Here is a 16518-nt window from a genome sequence, read left to right on the forward strand (position 1 = left end):
TCTGTAATTCCTGAGACTTCAGTTGCTGACAGTTTGGGGCTAAGATTGGATCCCGCCGCCCCCGGGCCCCTCTCTGGAGAGTTTAGAAAGAACAGGGTCCTTTGCACCTCACTGGAAGCTTCTCTAATAAACTTTATCTGAAGTTTCCTTTCCACCCATGATGATACTGAACAGGACTGGCCCCAGTAGTGACCCTTAGAGAACCCCACTAATTTCCAGCTGCCCACTGGATTTGACTCCCTTCACCACCACTCCCTTGGCCCAGCCATCCAGCCAGTTTTTAACCACGTGAAGATGTCTAATCCATGAGCTGCCCACCTCTCCAGGACAATGTTTTGAGACACAGTAGTGAAAGCATTGCTGAAGTCTTGGTTGTGGATATCAACCTTTCCCTCATCTAAGAGGTCATTCATTGGTCATCAAAGGAGATCAGGTTTGCCAAGCAGGACCTGTATTCCCTAAATCCGTGCTGGCTGGGCCTGATCCCTTGCTTGTGCTGTATGTGCCATGTGAAGGTACTCAATAAGATTTATGACAGTGGCATAAATCATTAAATGGTCTTAAGACTAAAACCCTCATCTTCCAGAACGCTGATTTGGTTACAGCAGGACACACTTAGAAGATATGAAAATCATCTAGAGACTGAAGAAAATGAGAGCAGGAAAAAATGAGAGCTATAAAAAATGCTATTAAGAATGAGAGCAGGAAATGCATGTGAAATCAGTTAAGGGCTGCAATATCAAGACAGTATCTGATCTCCTGTGATCTTAGCACCTTTGTTAATCTTTGATATTTTTTTGATTGCAACAAATGTGCTTCTACTTAGATTAAAAAGCACTAGCCGTGTTACGCTGTACCTTTTGCACTTACACTGATCCAACACCAAATGACACTCCGTAAAACCCTTCTGCCAGCTCTTGCAAAAAGCTATTCAGCTGATTGGAACCGAGGTGACACAGCTCCACCCACCTGGCTTCAGCTGAGAAAGAAATAATGGCAGCAGATAATGTGAAAGAATAAAGGGTAAACAACAGAGTGTATTTTACTATAGCAAATTCTTATGGAATTAAATCTAAACATATTACCTCATACAGTATTAGATAGAGCTGCAGCTGAACCCTAATTAACTACTTGGATCTGGTTATCTTTCCTCTACAGAGTGAAAGATGACTTACAGAATCACAGAATATCCTGAGTTGGAAGGAACCCACAAGGATTGAGCCCAGTTCCTGGCACTGCACACACATTTTGAGTTCTTCCTTCTAGACAGCTTTTGAGACATTGGATTTTCATTTGATTAGGTAGTGGTATTGCCTACTAGGCAATTTAACTCCTAAAATTACCAACTTTGTTAGACATTTTAGCAGGACTTTTCTCTTGGTTTTTATTTTTCCTTTTATGTTTAAATGTTGCATGTTTTAATAAAAAACATATTTTCTTTTTTTCAAAAGAATATTTATTCATGTAATGCTAGCCTTTTAATATTTTCTTTCTAGTCCTAAAATCAATGGCCAACAATAAGCATTATATTGCATGTTTACTGTAGATAGAATTATACTACAACCAAGTTGCAAAACTTAATGCAAGACGAAAAACATACAGAGCATAAGGTTTATGTTTCATCTCAAAGAGATTTACAGGAAAACACTTTCAGCTGTTAATAAAAGAGAATCAACTTGGAAGGAACTGGAGGGAAGCACCTGTCTAATTATCAATTCTACTTGTACAGCACTTGGCACACTTGCAAATGGGTTTACTTTTGCTGATCTGAAACAATTCCAGTATTTTACATCCAAATATGTCAAATGGGTTCATGTGTATTTGAAATATGTTCATATGTATTTAAAATAGCCTATAACCGGATTTTTGTTATGCCAGAAAAGTGTTCCTGAGCCACAGAAAGACTTTTTCATCCATGGGACGTAACGTTTTATCAATCTTCTTCCTGTGGAAACTGAGTATGGAGAATCAACCAGGGATTTGATTAAATGTTAGTTTATTTAAAGTTTAATGTCGTATTTTAATGATATGCGAATGGCAAAGTAAGTGTAGCATTTCTGAACAAAGCTGCTGCCCTTTGAACCATGTATTGAAATCTACTCTAAAACAAGAGCTGTGAAAACGGGCAGCAGGCGTGGCAAAAGTACAGTTCTAAGACATTCCCAGGTCACGTCAGTGGAAGAACAGTTAGGCCAACATTGAGAGTTTTGAAAATCTTGCTTCTGTTTCTAAGAAATTACCAGTACAATAGCTTTTCCTTGTGAAGCTGCTGATTTTTACAAACTCTCAAAACATACTCAAAAGGGCAATTAAACCCAGATGAGGATAATATTGTAAATAATGAATCAGCTCTGAGATTGTATTTGCATATTGAGAGATGCTTATATTAAAAAATATGACCTGAAGGACTTATTTTCCAAACCTGCCTTTAAAAAGGTGAGAAGCTGAGGGTATGGCCATGTTCCATGCTGCTCCAGAGTCTGCACAACTGCAGATTGGAGCTTGTGTGGAAACCAGAGGAGTGTGTACGCCTGTCTAACTGACCTGAAGAGGTATTTCAGACCTGACATTTCAAATTCGTTTCTTTTTCAAATTCAAGGAACATAGGGGACAGGACTGGTTTAGTGATAGACCATCCCCGTGACAATTTCACATATTAATGAAGTTATTTAAGACTGTGCTTAAAAATAGTTTCTGGTTGTTATGCTGAGGCATGGAGTCCTAAAATAATGAAGTTGAAAAAGCCAGGAGAGTGAAAGGATTCAAAGTGTAGCTCTTGTTAAGTCTCTGGGCAGAGACCAAAAGCTAGTGTGCTGTTAGACAGTAGTTCTGTTAATCAGTGTCTAAAAGACTCTGGCATGCTGAAGTCGTATCTTGATGAACTGGTAAGGCTGTTGCACTCGTGTTATTCCTATTATAGGGAAGGAATTAAAGTACATCCTGAAACCTTGCCTGCATATATATGACTCAGCTACTTTGGTGCTTTCCTACAATCAGGGCAGTATCTGAGGGCACTGAGGTTCTGACAGTGCTCTGGAAGCCTGTAGATATTTTAGCTTTGCACTGCACTGCAGAACCTGGCTTTGAAAGCTGAAAATCTGCCTGTCCCTGAACATCACTGTGTGATAGGAAGTGCTGTCCCCACCCTCTCCTGAACAAAGCCATACTGTGATGGAAAACGCTGCAGGAACCTTTTTAGACACAAACATTATGTATTTTTTTTAGGATTTTAACATGGCATTATGCTCTTTTTGTTAATTTTGCTCAAAGTCAATGAAATTCTTCATTATTTCTAATTCTACACAACTATGATAGTTACATGCTTTTTGTATTGTTACAATTTTCTGGTACCATTTGTGTTCCGTTATGAAAATGAAGCAAAACCAAAAAGCTCATCCAGCAAGTTAAATGTCAATCCAAAACAAAGCCATATCAGAGCAATACATACTACTAGAAAGTTGATGTGCAATATTGTGAAAATCAACAAATCTGAAAGCTAAGACAAATACAGGTCAATAATCTAAAGGCATATACAGGAAGCACTGTTTCAGAGAATACTCTGGGTGGCTTTTGAAGCCACAGAGTCTGAAGCAGGATGAACCAAACAATCTGGAAGAGCATTCTGGGCTGGCAGCTCCTCCCCTTGGCAAACTCATGGTAGGAGCTTCCCAACACCTCCAGGGATCCTGTAAATCTACACACAGCACAGTTGTGCATTCAGGCACCAGGAGTTGTCATGAGCATGTTTCAGTCTTGTTTGCTCCACAGTCAAATTTTTCTCTGTCCTTGATTTTTGGCACACTATCTAGGACATCCTTGCATCTGAGGAAGTCAAGATGCTTCCTCAGGAGAAAGATTACAAGCCACACTTTTTGGATCATCCTCCATCTGGCATTTTAGGGAGAATTTACTGAAAGTCGTCCTTTTAATTTTAACAAGCACTGTCTTGCTGCTCACTGGTTTTGTGGCATGGTGTGTGCCTGTGCTGAGCACCAAGCTTACCAGCACCTTATCCTGTTAACTAGTTAGTTGTCTTGACATGTTAAGGTTGTACCACATTTTGTCTTAAAAATTAATAGCTTTTGCTTCAAAGAGCAAAGTAATATTTTAGGCTAGATTTACATTATTCACAGTACAAGTAGAGAATGTGCTGCTGTCATTTTGATGACTAAAAATACACTAATACTGATGACAGCAAACATTCCAGCACACCTTGTGCTGCTGAAAAAGTCAAATTAAGGCACCAAGTTTTCTTTCTTGGATGAGAAGCAGATTCTTATCACTGACATTCTTGCTGAATTTCATTTTCAGTAGGGAATGAAGTTTTCACATCACAGTAGCTAAAATCATGTCCATAAAATAGGTCCTGAGAGTGTGGTTCATGAACTGTGACAGCATTCCAGGTGTTGTTCTTCCTCAGGGATCTCTGTAAGAGTTCTCTCATTCTCCTGTTTTCTTTGGCTGTGGATTCCCACATGATTTCAAGTTCCCCTTCTGTTTTCCTAGGAAAAAAATGAAGAGAAATCCCAACTTTAACAATGTTTCAGCAGTGCAGAATTACACTATGTGGATAAGCAAATTAGAAATGGCCTGTATTTAGGTGCTTGAAATTGCCTGATTGAAATGAATTCATTTCTTGCTTTTGAAAAAGCTCATTAAATGTAATGCTAAAAAGGATATGACCAGAAAAGTACCCATATAAAACTACCCATTATGTAATAAAACTTGGATTAAGTGTGCACACAGAGCAGTGCACGTGAGACCCAAATAGTGTGATACCACTCTCCACTGACTGAGGCTCCCTGGTGAGCACAGCTCTGCTTCCCACACAGCACTGCCCCTTCTGCCCAGAGCACTGTGCTCACCCCTTGAGCCCAAAGGTCTGATCAGTGCCAGACTCTGTGCTCAGCTTCTTTGTGGGAGCCAAACAAAGTGGTAGCAACTTAGAAGGTAGATAAATCCCAGGAACCTGGATTTCCTTTGACTCCTAGTGTATGCCAAAATACAAAATAAGGAAATGAAGATCAATTGACGTGGAAAGCATAGCTGATGTATGGAAAATAGGAACACATATTTTAATACAGAACCAGAGGACACAGTCTCAAGCAGTGTCAAGGGCAATATCTGTTGGACATTGGGAAAAAGCTTTTTACAGAATGAGTGATAAAGTTCTGGAATGGCTGCCCAGGGAGGTGGTGGAGTCACCATCCCTGGATGTGTTTAACTAAGCTGGGATGTGGCACTGGGTGCCAGGGTTGAGTTGAGGTGTTGGGGCTGGGTTGCACTCGATGTTCTTGAATGTCTCTTCCAAGCCAGTCATTCTGTGAATCTGAACTCTTCTTGGAGGACTAATTTTAAACAGAGCTGAGAGCTGCAGAGCCAGAGAGTGCAGACTGACCTGGCTTTGGAGCAGTCAGAGCACCCTGCTGCACACACAGCACGCTGCAGTCCCAGGTAAGGCTCTGCAGTGTGGCACAACGTGCTGCTTCACAGTTCAGCTGCTTCCCAGGTCAGCATCTGAGAAGAAGCAGCGGCATCCCAAGTGTAGTTACACAAGAGGATTTTGCTTGAAAATTCTGACCTGATTGGAATTTAAAAATGCACTCAGCAGAGCTGGCTGAGGAGAGGGTGTCTTTTTGCTAGTCACAACTTCCCTTCCCTTAAGGAATTTGGATTACAGAGCAGTTTGGTTGCTACAGCTGCTGGTGGTCTGTACATCTTTCTCAACACCAAAATTTCCTTGCCTCTACAGCTGGTTTGCCTCTTGAAATACAAGTCTTTGCCACTTGGCATTTAAAACTAGATACATATGCTGTTTCCAGATGCCTTCAGACAAAAGGCATTAAATTAATTTCTTATTAATGTAGGCTATTATTAATTAAAAATAAAAATTTCATTCAACCTCTAACCTAGCCAAAATGTAGGATTTTATAACTTACTGAGAGTAAGCAAAATTCCAGTGCCCCACTGATGTTTGAGGATGAAAAAATTACTAGAAGTAGGTTCTGAAAGATTCTGCTTTAAAAAAGCCATGCTCTCATTGAACAAAATTCATTCAGCCTTAAATCTCAGAATCTTATTTGGGCTGCTCAAGAATCCATTTTCGTCTATCCTGTGACAGTTTATTTGTATATGCCTCATCACAAAGGTTTTTATTATGGTTATAATTTTGTATGTCACCTCAGATAACACAACTCCTCCCCCTTGCCTACGCACAACTGCAAAGCTTTTCTGCTGTTGATCCTCTTCCAAGGACAGTTTAATGCATTTTCAAATTTACATTCTGCATCCAAAGCACAGCAGCTGTAACTACCTTGAGGTACTGTTTCTCAGCAGAAGTCTTATGAAATAAACTTTGACCAAGAAAACTCATAAAGGTCTATGACCTGTCAAATAAGACTGGAAACATTTATGAACCTGTTTTTTTTACCCTAGAATCACGTAATTAACTTTGTTTATATCTCAAACCTCTTATTTAAGGAAAGGTTGATATTGATATCTCTTAAGGTTACTCAGTGACTAATAAAGATGTCATTATCAGCTGCCTGAAAAAAAAAATGCTATTGCTTTCTCATTAAAGGTTGCTGGGAATTTGCAATATTGTCTAGCAAAGGCTGTAATTACCAATAAGGCTCTAAAGAGCAGCTTCCAGGAAGGGAAATCTGCCTATCTTTAAAAGCTTTTATTTATCAAAAGTACAACTATATCTATATGTGTTTCTTTTTGAAAACTAAGCAGAAAAATTCTCATCCCTTGGATGCAATGACTAAGTAGTGGAACTCCTGATTTTTGTTATGAGGTGAAAGAATGCAGGAGGGGAGAAAAAAAAAGGCAAGTCATGTCTGTTCTGTTTGATGAAAGCCCATGCTAGTTTGGATACACTTGTTAAGAAGAGAAGACATCTCAGTCTCCACAGCATTCCCTGGGGCCGTGCTGTGACTGCAGCTTCTCTGCCCCTGGGCACACGGGGCTGTGCAGGGTGCTGGGACCTGCCACCGGCCGGGCGTGCTGAGCTCCTCTCCAGCTTCACCCCGGGGCTGCTGATCCTGCAGGGGCTCACTGGCAGCACGCTGCTGCTTCCAGAGCTGAAGGGGGATCTCACTTTGCTTTTCAAGAAAACTCACCAGCAACAATGGGTACTGTATGCTTTTCTCAGAAAGAATTTCATGGTGGTAGCTAAGTCAGACTTGTCCCAATTTCCTGACTCCATATTATTAAACTAAATGCAAGAGCAAAATAAATGATATGAAATAGTTTTCTGTCTTCACCTGCTTACAGTGATTCATCACACCTTCAGCTGGATTTTAAAGTAAACTGGCTTTTCTGCTTAAAATGTGGCATGCTACTCTGATTTGCATTATCTAACAGTGAAATTGGAGAATAAATTAGAAATTAGACAATAAATACTTATTGTATGCACTTATCTTAATGTAGGCATTTTGCACAGAGACATTATCACCTAGATAGTATTCTGGACTAGAAATCTACTCTGTAAATACAGCTAGTCACAATAAATCTAAATGTTTGGTACTCTCCTAGCACTACTGACTAGTTGCCAAGCTGTAGATGTTGAGCAACATCTGAACTACAAATAATTTTCCCCTCCTTACTCCTGTGACTGTGTGAACAGAGAGAGAAAATAATAAACTTTGTAAAATTGTAAATACACAAAGGAGACCAAAATACATGCTCAGTTTCTGTCTGATAGGTGTAAAAGAGTAGATACATATTTGGATTACCTTGGTAAACTATTTTATATTGCAGTACTTGAGAAAAATAATGGAATATGAAGAAACTAGTTCATAAGAAGAGTATCAGCCAACAGTATCACTAGTTCATAAGAACATCCTCATGTTAGTTGGTTTCATAGATTTTGTTTCATAAGCATAAAAACTTATTATTGCTTATATAGGTGTAGAATTCAGCTGATCTCTCAGTAGCATTTAAAATTTTTTAATCTACATTTTTTATATAGTAATCAAATGAAAATAGTGAATCATGAGTTAACCAAAATACTACTTGTAAGATGACAGTAAAAATTCTTTTTTACTTTTAGAGTTGTGTTCATTATATTGTAGTCTAATAATTACAGTTGAGATTTAACAACCACTAAAAAAACGAAGTCACTCATTATACCATTCAATAATGTTGGAAACTACAGAAATAAAAGACATATCTTGATGGGGTTAATCTTGGGCTGGTTTCCATAAACCACTTTTCTTCATTATCATACAGTTAAAATGGATTACAATGGTGTAGTTCCAGGTGCAGATCCTGTTTCTTAAAAGGTAGCTGCAAGTATTAATTGTGTTTACTGAAGAAAAAATTAATTAATTTCAACTGAAAAGGCAAAAGTGATTTAGTATACTGTATGGAAAGTGTAATTAATTATTTTATTCATCTGGGTTACATCATCTAATTTGTCTACTTTGGGGCTAGAAGGGTAAATTTTGAATTATTAATATTGTGGGACTTCAAACTATGCTCTATCCTACTTTGAAAGAAACCCTTTTTTATTTAATTGCTGTTCTCTAGAGTAAAAATCTGTAACATGAGCCCAGACATATGAAAGTCATTTAATTAGTTTAAAATCCTAAATAAATGTTTTCAGAGAAATGTGGATCAGTTCAATTTGGTTTTTAATGCAAATTTCAGAGATTAACTGAATGTTCATTGTACAACTCTGCTACTTACAACTGTTTAATTGCACTGTATAAAGTAACTGAGAAGGTCTGCAGTGATATAAGGTAGATGATACCAAGCCCTGTTTTTCTATTTTCTGATAAAATCTATTTAAATCTATTATTTCACAATAGCACTGATGACTTGAGAAATGACTGCAGTTTCTTCAGTTGTAAACTGAAACTAGTTTTCTTTTATGCTGATAATGTAAACGTGCTATGAAGCTTTCCACTATCAGAGGGAAAAATACCTTTAAAGGACTCTCTATTTAAAGGATATCTCAACACTGCAGTCATAATCTTCTATAAATCTGTTACATTTTCTTCTCTTTACTTTGCACACAGCCAGTCTAAGTCACTTGTTAATAGATCAGTAAAACAGATTCAAAAGAAAATAGATCTTTGGTGTCCTCATTAGATTCCCTTCACTTCCTACTATTCTGAAAACTGTTGAGGGGTATGAATGGGAAAGTGTTCAGCCTTTAGCAGAAGGTTCTACTAAAATAAATCAACATATATTTTGATTTATAGAATCCTTTCAAATTATCAGATTTGCACAGATTGACATCCTTCTCAGACTGATATCCTTCTTAAGAAGTCTTAAGAACAGCAGTAGCCATATAGAATAAATTCCTCTTTCCAAAGACCTTTCTGGGAGCTGGGAATCACGAGCAGGGTTTCAGCATTTTCATTTTCAGAACATACCACAGGAGACTCTGCTGGTGGCTGTGTGCAGGTGCTTTCCCTCGTCCCTTTACCTGTCTGCCCTGCCTGGATGGCTCCTGCCTGTGCCCCACTCACCTGTTTTGCTGCAGCACTTCATTGAGGGTTTCCTCTTTGTCTTGCAGCAGACGCTGCAGGTGCTTCTTTTCTTGCTCATACTGAGCAGTCTTCCTTTCAAATTCTTTCTCCTGCTCAGTCATCTTGAGATTAATATCTTCAAGCTTCCCAGCTGCTTTCTTTTTATATACCTGTAAGGGTTAAAGTTAATAGAAAAAAAAGTGTGATTATAGGAGAAATAAGGACAAGTCATTACCAACAAAAGAGTTAAATATTTTCAACTGAATCTTTAGATCTATGCTGCCTTGCTTAATTATGCCAGGTAGGCTGCACTATGGATCTTTTTAACCTATTTGTTAAGTTGAAGGTATTATGTGGGAGGGGACTTGGGAAACTGTCCCCCCGAATTACCCTGGGAGGTGACAGGTGTGTAGTTCCCTGCCTCCCCTGTTATCAATCAGTATGTCTGTCATCCCTTGGTGCTAGAAAATTCTTTGTTCTTTATACCTCCATTGGTTCCTTCCCTGAAACCGCTCTTTCCCCTTACCCTCATTGGTTATAACCCTGCCACTCGACCCTGACTCTGCCCCCGAAGCCTTCCCTCACTGAACGCTTCGTGCCTGGACCCTCCCTCTCTTGTCCCCGTTATAATCCCGATTCCGCCCCCCGTTCGGAGCTCTCAGAGCGAGCTCCCTCCCGGAGAGGTTGTTTTCCCTTCGCTCCCTGAATTGCTGTTCCTCCATAAACCGTCCTGGAATAAAGCCGCCTGTGAGCCGTCCCGCCTTCATAGAGGAAGATTTCATTACGCTATCCGGCTTCCGAGGACTCGGCTCTCTGACAAGCAGAGTGGTCAGAGACCCAGAAGCCTCAACTGGCGCCCGAACAGACTGGCCCCTCTCACGAGTCAGCCGCAGAGCGTCTCCTCGGCTGCATCGGCTCTGTGATCCGGCTGCCCGAGGACGAAAAGCGCCGTTCGCCGCCAGTTCCACGAGCGGCTGCTCTTCGTTGAAGAAGATCGCCTACCTCGCGGGCTGCAGACACCTCGTCCTGGTTCGACTTCGAGTTTGGGAGCAGACTCCGAACGGGACGAGACCTGCAGCGCTTCCTCTCCCCCTCAGAGGCTTTTTCGTTTTGACAGCGGTCTTTTTTGTGGTGAGTTCCTGGTGCCCTGTCTGGCACCCGACCCTGTCTCTTTTCCTTTTCGTTTCTCGCTTTGTCTCTTTGGGGATTTCCTTTTTCTGCAGTGAGAATGGGCAATCGCTTGTCTCCTGCCCGGCGGGATTTTTACCTCCACGTTAAATCCTCCCTTGTTTCGGGGAACATTTCTTTTAAAAAGAGGGACCTTAAGGCTTTTGTTAATCTTATTTTCGATAACTTCCCTGACACCTCCAGGGATGATTTTTCTTCTCTTATTTTCTGGGGAAATATTGGGAAACTGTTATACGCATTACAAGTAAAGGGGAATTTTTCTGTGGGGCATTTTTTTCCACTCTTTCATTCTATTTACACTTTATTTAAACAAAAGGGTGAGAGTTGGGTCCCCAGTTCTCCTAACCTTCATCCCGCCCCCCCCACTCCTAACTCGGTTTCCCCTAAGGGTGGGTCGGGCAGCAGATCCTGCCATAACCAGGCACAGGGCTGCTGCCGTCTCCCTGCTGCTCCCCGCCCCACTCTGTCCTCTCCTCGTCCTGGGACTGGCCATCCCAGTGCGACTCTTTCCTCTCCCCAAAGCCCTCAAACCCCTGTACCCAGTTTAAAACCATGTTATTCGATTCCTGATCTCTGTCACCACACCTCACAAAATGGCGCCGGCCACATGGCCGAGCAGCCCGCCACCGAGGGACAAAATGGCGCCTCCTCTCCACCTCCTCACTCCCTTCGGGCCCCTGCCAGTCCCCCTCAGGCTCCACCTCCGTCGAGTGCCGCCCCTGCGTCGGGTCCCGCCCCTACCACCGCGTCGATTGTTACGTCGTCGGGACCCGCCCCTCCAGCCCCCATGGCCACACCCCTGGGTGGGCCCCCGGCGGGAGGGAACCCCCTGCCGGAAGGCCACGCCCCTGTGGGAGGGAACCCCCTGCAGGAAGGCCACGCCCCGGTGGGAGGGAACCCCCTGCCGGAAGGCCACGCCCCGGTGGGAGGGACCGGCCTGCAGGAAGGCCACGCCCCGGTGGGAGGGAACCCCCTGCCGGAAGGCCACGCCCCGGTGGGTGAGCCTGGCCACGCCTCCCCTCAGGCCTCTTCTGGTTCCCACGCCACCGGAACCGGAAGTCGGCCTGGCCGGAAGCAGGCCATCTTGGCCTGCCGGGCTTCATGCCACCGAAGCCCACCGGCCAAGGGGAAGGTCCGAGCCCTTGCTCGTCCTGCCTCATCCTCTGATGAGGATGAGGACAGCGACAGCCCCCGGCCCACACCTAGGCCGGGAGGTGGGTGGGCCCGGATCAGGGCAGAGGCAATTAAGGATGGGGATTTGGAATTCGCAAAAGATCTGGGGCCGTTCGCAGCACCTGTGGTGAGGACCAGGGGGCAGCGGCCACACTGGGAGCAACTCCCATATGTGGAGATTAAAGAACTGAGGAAGGCTGCCAAAGACTATGGTCGAGACTCTCCTTTCTTTAAGAATGTATTGGACCTCACTTTCTCGGGCCATACATTGGTCCAGCATGACGTTAAATATATTGCCAAGTCCCTGCTCACTCCCACCGAGCTGTTATTGTGGGACATTCAATGGAGAAAGCTCCTCAAGCCTCTTCTGAAAAAACACAATTTAGCAGAGGCAATTGGAGAGGGAGAGGAAGCCATAGAAGCCCTGGCAGGGGAGGGGGAGTTCAGCCAGCCAGAGGACCAAATACTGTTACCCACGGAGGTCCTAGATGACATCAAGGAGGCTGGCCGAGCGGCACTGTTAAAAATCCCCGATGGGAAAACCCCCCTCCAGAACTTTTCAGCTATTACCCAGGGCCCAGAGGAATCTTTCATAAAATTCGTGGACCGGCTGAGGGAGGCCATCGACCGGCAAATAGACCATCCTGCAGCGAGGGAAGAGCTCCTGAGAAAGATGGCCATGACCAACGCGACAGCCGAGACAAAGAAGATATTAAGGACTTTACCTCAGGACCCCGAACCCACCATCGCACAGATGGTGGAAGCCTGCACGAAAGCCGCCTCCACCGAGACCACTGTCGCCCTTGCAGTAAGTAAGGGGATTGGGGAGGCGATGTTGACGATGAACACCATCCGGTGCTTCGGGTGTGGCCAGATGGGCCACATACAAGCCAACTGCCCATACTGGCCCCCGGAGCAACCACACTACTCGTACACACCCTCCCCAAGACCAATACCCAGGAACCCGATGCCCTACCATCAGCAGGCGGGAAACGGGTCGCGGAGCGCGGGGAGGGGCCGCGCAAGGACAACAAGTGGCCCCTCACAGCGCCCAGGCCTCCCCACCATCCGGGAGGACCGGTGGCCCAGCGGACAGTTCCGGAGGGTTGGCGGAGCCACGACGACGGGCTCCGCCTCTTCCGTAGAACCCGCAACTTAAATTCAGACACTCACCGGGTCCTCAAAAGCTCCATCACTGTGACTCTCCAGGATGAGGACCTGGTGAGAGTTCCCGCTGGGTTCCTGGAACCCCCTTACCGTAATTGTGAGGTAACAGTGTTAATACTCGGAGATTGCAGGCTCACACCAGACCGTGTTACCGTCGTTCCTGAAGTGGTGTGTTTTCAGCCGGGGTCCGAGGTCACCGTCTCAGTCGTCTGCCATCAACCACCTTGCACCATCACCAAGGGGCTCCCCTTCGCTGCCATGTACCTCCTCGACGTGACCGACCTCACCGATCCACCAGCACAGGACTATTTCGCTGGACATGACTCCGGGGAAGACAATTTTGTCTTCCTCACACAAAATGTTTGCAAATCCAGACCAATGATTGAGACTGTTTTATCGCTTCAGGGAAAGTCCATCAAACTGGACCTGATGGCAGACACCGGGGCAGACGTCACCATCATACCCCGGTCAAAGTGGCCCCGCGACTGGGAGTTGGTGCCCCCTTGTGGCACAATCTCCGGAGTGGGAGGAGCTGTCAACTCCATGCGCAGCAAACACCTGGTAAGTGTGGAGGGCCCTGAGGGACAGATTGCCACCATTCGGCCTTTTGTTGTTTCATCTAACATCATGTTATTAGGCAGGGACGTTTTGTCCCAATGGGGTGCCCGCCTCGATATCCCTAGCCCTGCATGGGATTTTTAGTATGGGCCACTGCGGAGCGCACCTCCCCACCGCTGAATTGGAAGACCGATGTTCCAGTGTGGGTGGACCAGTGGCCCCTTGTGGAGGAGAAATTAAAAGCGCTCCATGAATTAGTAGAGGAGCAGGTCCGCCTGGGGCATTTAATACCCTCCACCAGCCCCTGGAACACTCCTGTCTTTGTTATTAAAAAACCTGGCAAAGACAAATGGCGCCTGCTCCAAGACCTGCGCAGGGTCAATGAGGTAATCGAGGACATGGGCCCCCTGCAGCCTGGCCTTCCCTCACCCTCCATGCTTCCCCGGGATTGGCAGCTCGCAGTCATTGACATCAAGGACTGTTTTTTCAACATCCCATTGTATCCCGGAGATGCCCCCAGATTCGCGTTCTCCGTTCCTTCCATCAATAGGGCGGAGCCTTATAAGAGGTACCAATGGGCCACTTTGCCCCAGGGAATGAAAAATTCTCCGGTGCTCTGCCAAACTTTTGTGGCCCAAGTGCTTTCGCCGATCAGAAAGCTGTTCCCTGAAGCGATCATCCTGCATTATATGGATGATGTCTTGATCTGCGCTGAAACACAAGCTTATCTGCAGATCACACTTTCCAAAACTGTTAAAGCCATTAAAGCTGCAGGGTTTGAAATTGCTGAAGAAAAGATCCAGCTGTCAGCGCCATGGAAGTATTTGGGCTTTCACATTACGGGAAGGACTGTCGCGCCCCAATCTGTCACCGTCAAAGACGACCCACGGACCCTGCGGGATCTCCAGCAGATCTGCGGTACCATCACGTGGATCCGACCTCTCCTGGGACTCACCACGGAGGAGCTGGCGCCGCTCTTCAACCTGCTACGAGGAGATGGCGACCTAGCTTCCCCTCGCGAGCTAACACCTGCCGCCAAAGGAGCCCTGGAGAGAGTCGCTGAGGCCATACGATCCCGTCAGGCCCACCGTGTGGATCGGCTCCTTCCCGTCACCCTTGCCATACTGGGTAAGTGCCCAAACTTCCATGGTCTGCTTTTTCAATGGGACGCTGGGCGGAAGGACCCACTCCTTATCATTGAGTGGCTGTTTCTCCCGCACCAGCCAGCGAAAACTATTTCAACTCCTGCAGAGTTAATGGCTAGGATAATAATAAAAGCCAGACAACGCCTCCGGACCCTCGCAGGGTGTGACCCGGCGTGCATTTACCTACCTCTTAATTTGGAACAATTGGAATCCCTGCTTCAGACAAACGAAAGTTTGCAAATTGCTTTAGACAGTTACCCTGGACAGATTTCCATTCATTACCCTAAACATAAAATATTCAAAGACACGTTATATTTGGCCCCAAAGTCATTCAAAAATAAAACACCTATTAAAGGTGCTCTCACGGTGTTCACCGATGGGTCGGGAAAATCCCACAAATCGGTGATCACTTGGAAGGACCCGGAGAGTCAGAAGTGGGAGTCTGACATCCAACTGGTTGAGGGTTCCCCCCAGATCGCAGAACTTGCTGCGGTCGTGAGAGCATTCAAAAAATTTCAGCAACCTTTCAATCTAGTAACAGATTCGGCTTATGTTGCCGGGGTAGCAGAACGGGCAGAACACGCCCTGCTCAAAGAAGTTCAAAACAAACAGTTATTCGATTTGCTCACAGAATTAATCTGGCTGATCTCCCACCGAGAGCAACTCTATTATATTATGCACGTCCGGGCTCACACAGACCTGCCAGGAGCTATTGCAGAGGGGAACCGGATGGCCGACCTCCTTGCAATGACATCTCATTACTCTGCACCTGCACTTTCATTAACCTTACCAGACATCTTTGCACAGGCAAGGCTCAGCCATGCGTTTTTCCATCAAAATGCACCTGCCCTTGCCCGACAATTTAAAATATCAAAAGAACAAGCCAAAGCCATACTAGCCACATGCCCAAACTGTCAGTCCTTCGCCCTTCCACCGCTGCCAACGGGGATAAACCCCCGAGGGTTGGCAGCATTGGAGCTGTGGCAAACAGACATCACTCACTATAATCCTTTTGGCCGCCTGAAATACCTGCATGTGTCCATAGACACATTTTCTGGGGCCGTGTTCGCGTCACTCCACACTGGTGAAAAAACAAAAGATATCATCAAACATCTATTCATGGCATTTGCCACATTAGGAGTCCCAAAAGCCATCAAAACGGACAATGGGCCTGGATTCACCTCGACAAGATTCGCACAATTTCTACAACAATGGGGAATTGCCCATTCCACCGGCATTCCCCATAACCCCACAGGACAGGCAATAGTGGAACGCTCCCACAAAGAGTTAAAAAGGCTGCTAGAACAACAACACGATTCGGCTCTGGCCATGACACCAGTTGAAAGATTATGCAAGGCACTTTATGTTCTTAATTTCTTAAATTGTTCTGACCGAGAGCCGAATCCCCCTGCACTCAGACACTTCTGCAATAACACCAGGGCAGTTTTGAAAGAGCGTCCGCCAGTCCTCATCAGAGACCCAGAATCAAAAATCATCTCAGGGCCGTACCCTCTGATAACGTGGGGGAGAGGGTACGCTTGTGTTTCCACAGCCCAGGGTCCCAAATGGATTCCTGGAAAATACGTCAAACCGTACCTGGAGAGCACTACCACGGACCCCCCAGCGAAGAGCAACCCAGCGACCCCATCACAATCACCACCAGATAATGCAGTGGCGTGGCGACGGAGAAAAAAGAAGAGGACCGGAAGACCACCCAACATCGTCTCCCGGGTCCTCATCACAAGGACATACCTACCTCTGCAAGACTTAACAACTTCCGCCACCCCATCCCCTCCTGTGCCGTT

At 45.1% G+C, this 16518-nt stretch overlaps 1 protein-coding gene across 6 annotated transcripts in view; it reads right to left on the reverse strand.

Annotated features, from left to right (window-relative positions):
- Window positions 1-1358: 1358 nt before the first annotated feature.
- The window catches only part of LOC144247055 (centrosomal protein of 89 kDa-like), a 43109-nt gene continuing 27949 nt past the window's right edge, over window positions 1359-16518 (reverse strand). For 4 of the 6 annotated variants that reach the window (XM_085589219.1, XM_085589216.1, XM_085589215.1 and 1 more), the window contains exons 18-19: window positions 9483-9652; window positions 1359-4502 (exon numbers count right to left, since the gene is read on the reverse strand). In XM_085589219.1, the coding sequence (XP_085445345.1) occupies window positions 4280-4502; window positions 9483-9652 (393 nt within the window). In that variant the 3' untranslated portion in view covers window positions 1359-4279. Of the gene's footprint in view, window positions 4503-9482; window positions 9653-16518 lie in introns of those variants that run through there. The other 2 variants (XR_014957739.1, XR_014957738.1) reach the window with 1 other exon arrangement.

This window comes from Lonchura striata, chromosome 11 (genome assembly GCF_050655825.1).
Source record: "Lonchura striata isolate lonStrDom1 chromosome 11, ASM5065582v1, whole genome shotgun sequence".
Taxonomy (NCBI): domain Eukaryota; kingdom Metazoa; phylum Chordata; class Aves; order Passeriformes; family Estrildidae; genus Lonchura; species Lonchura striata.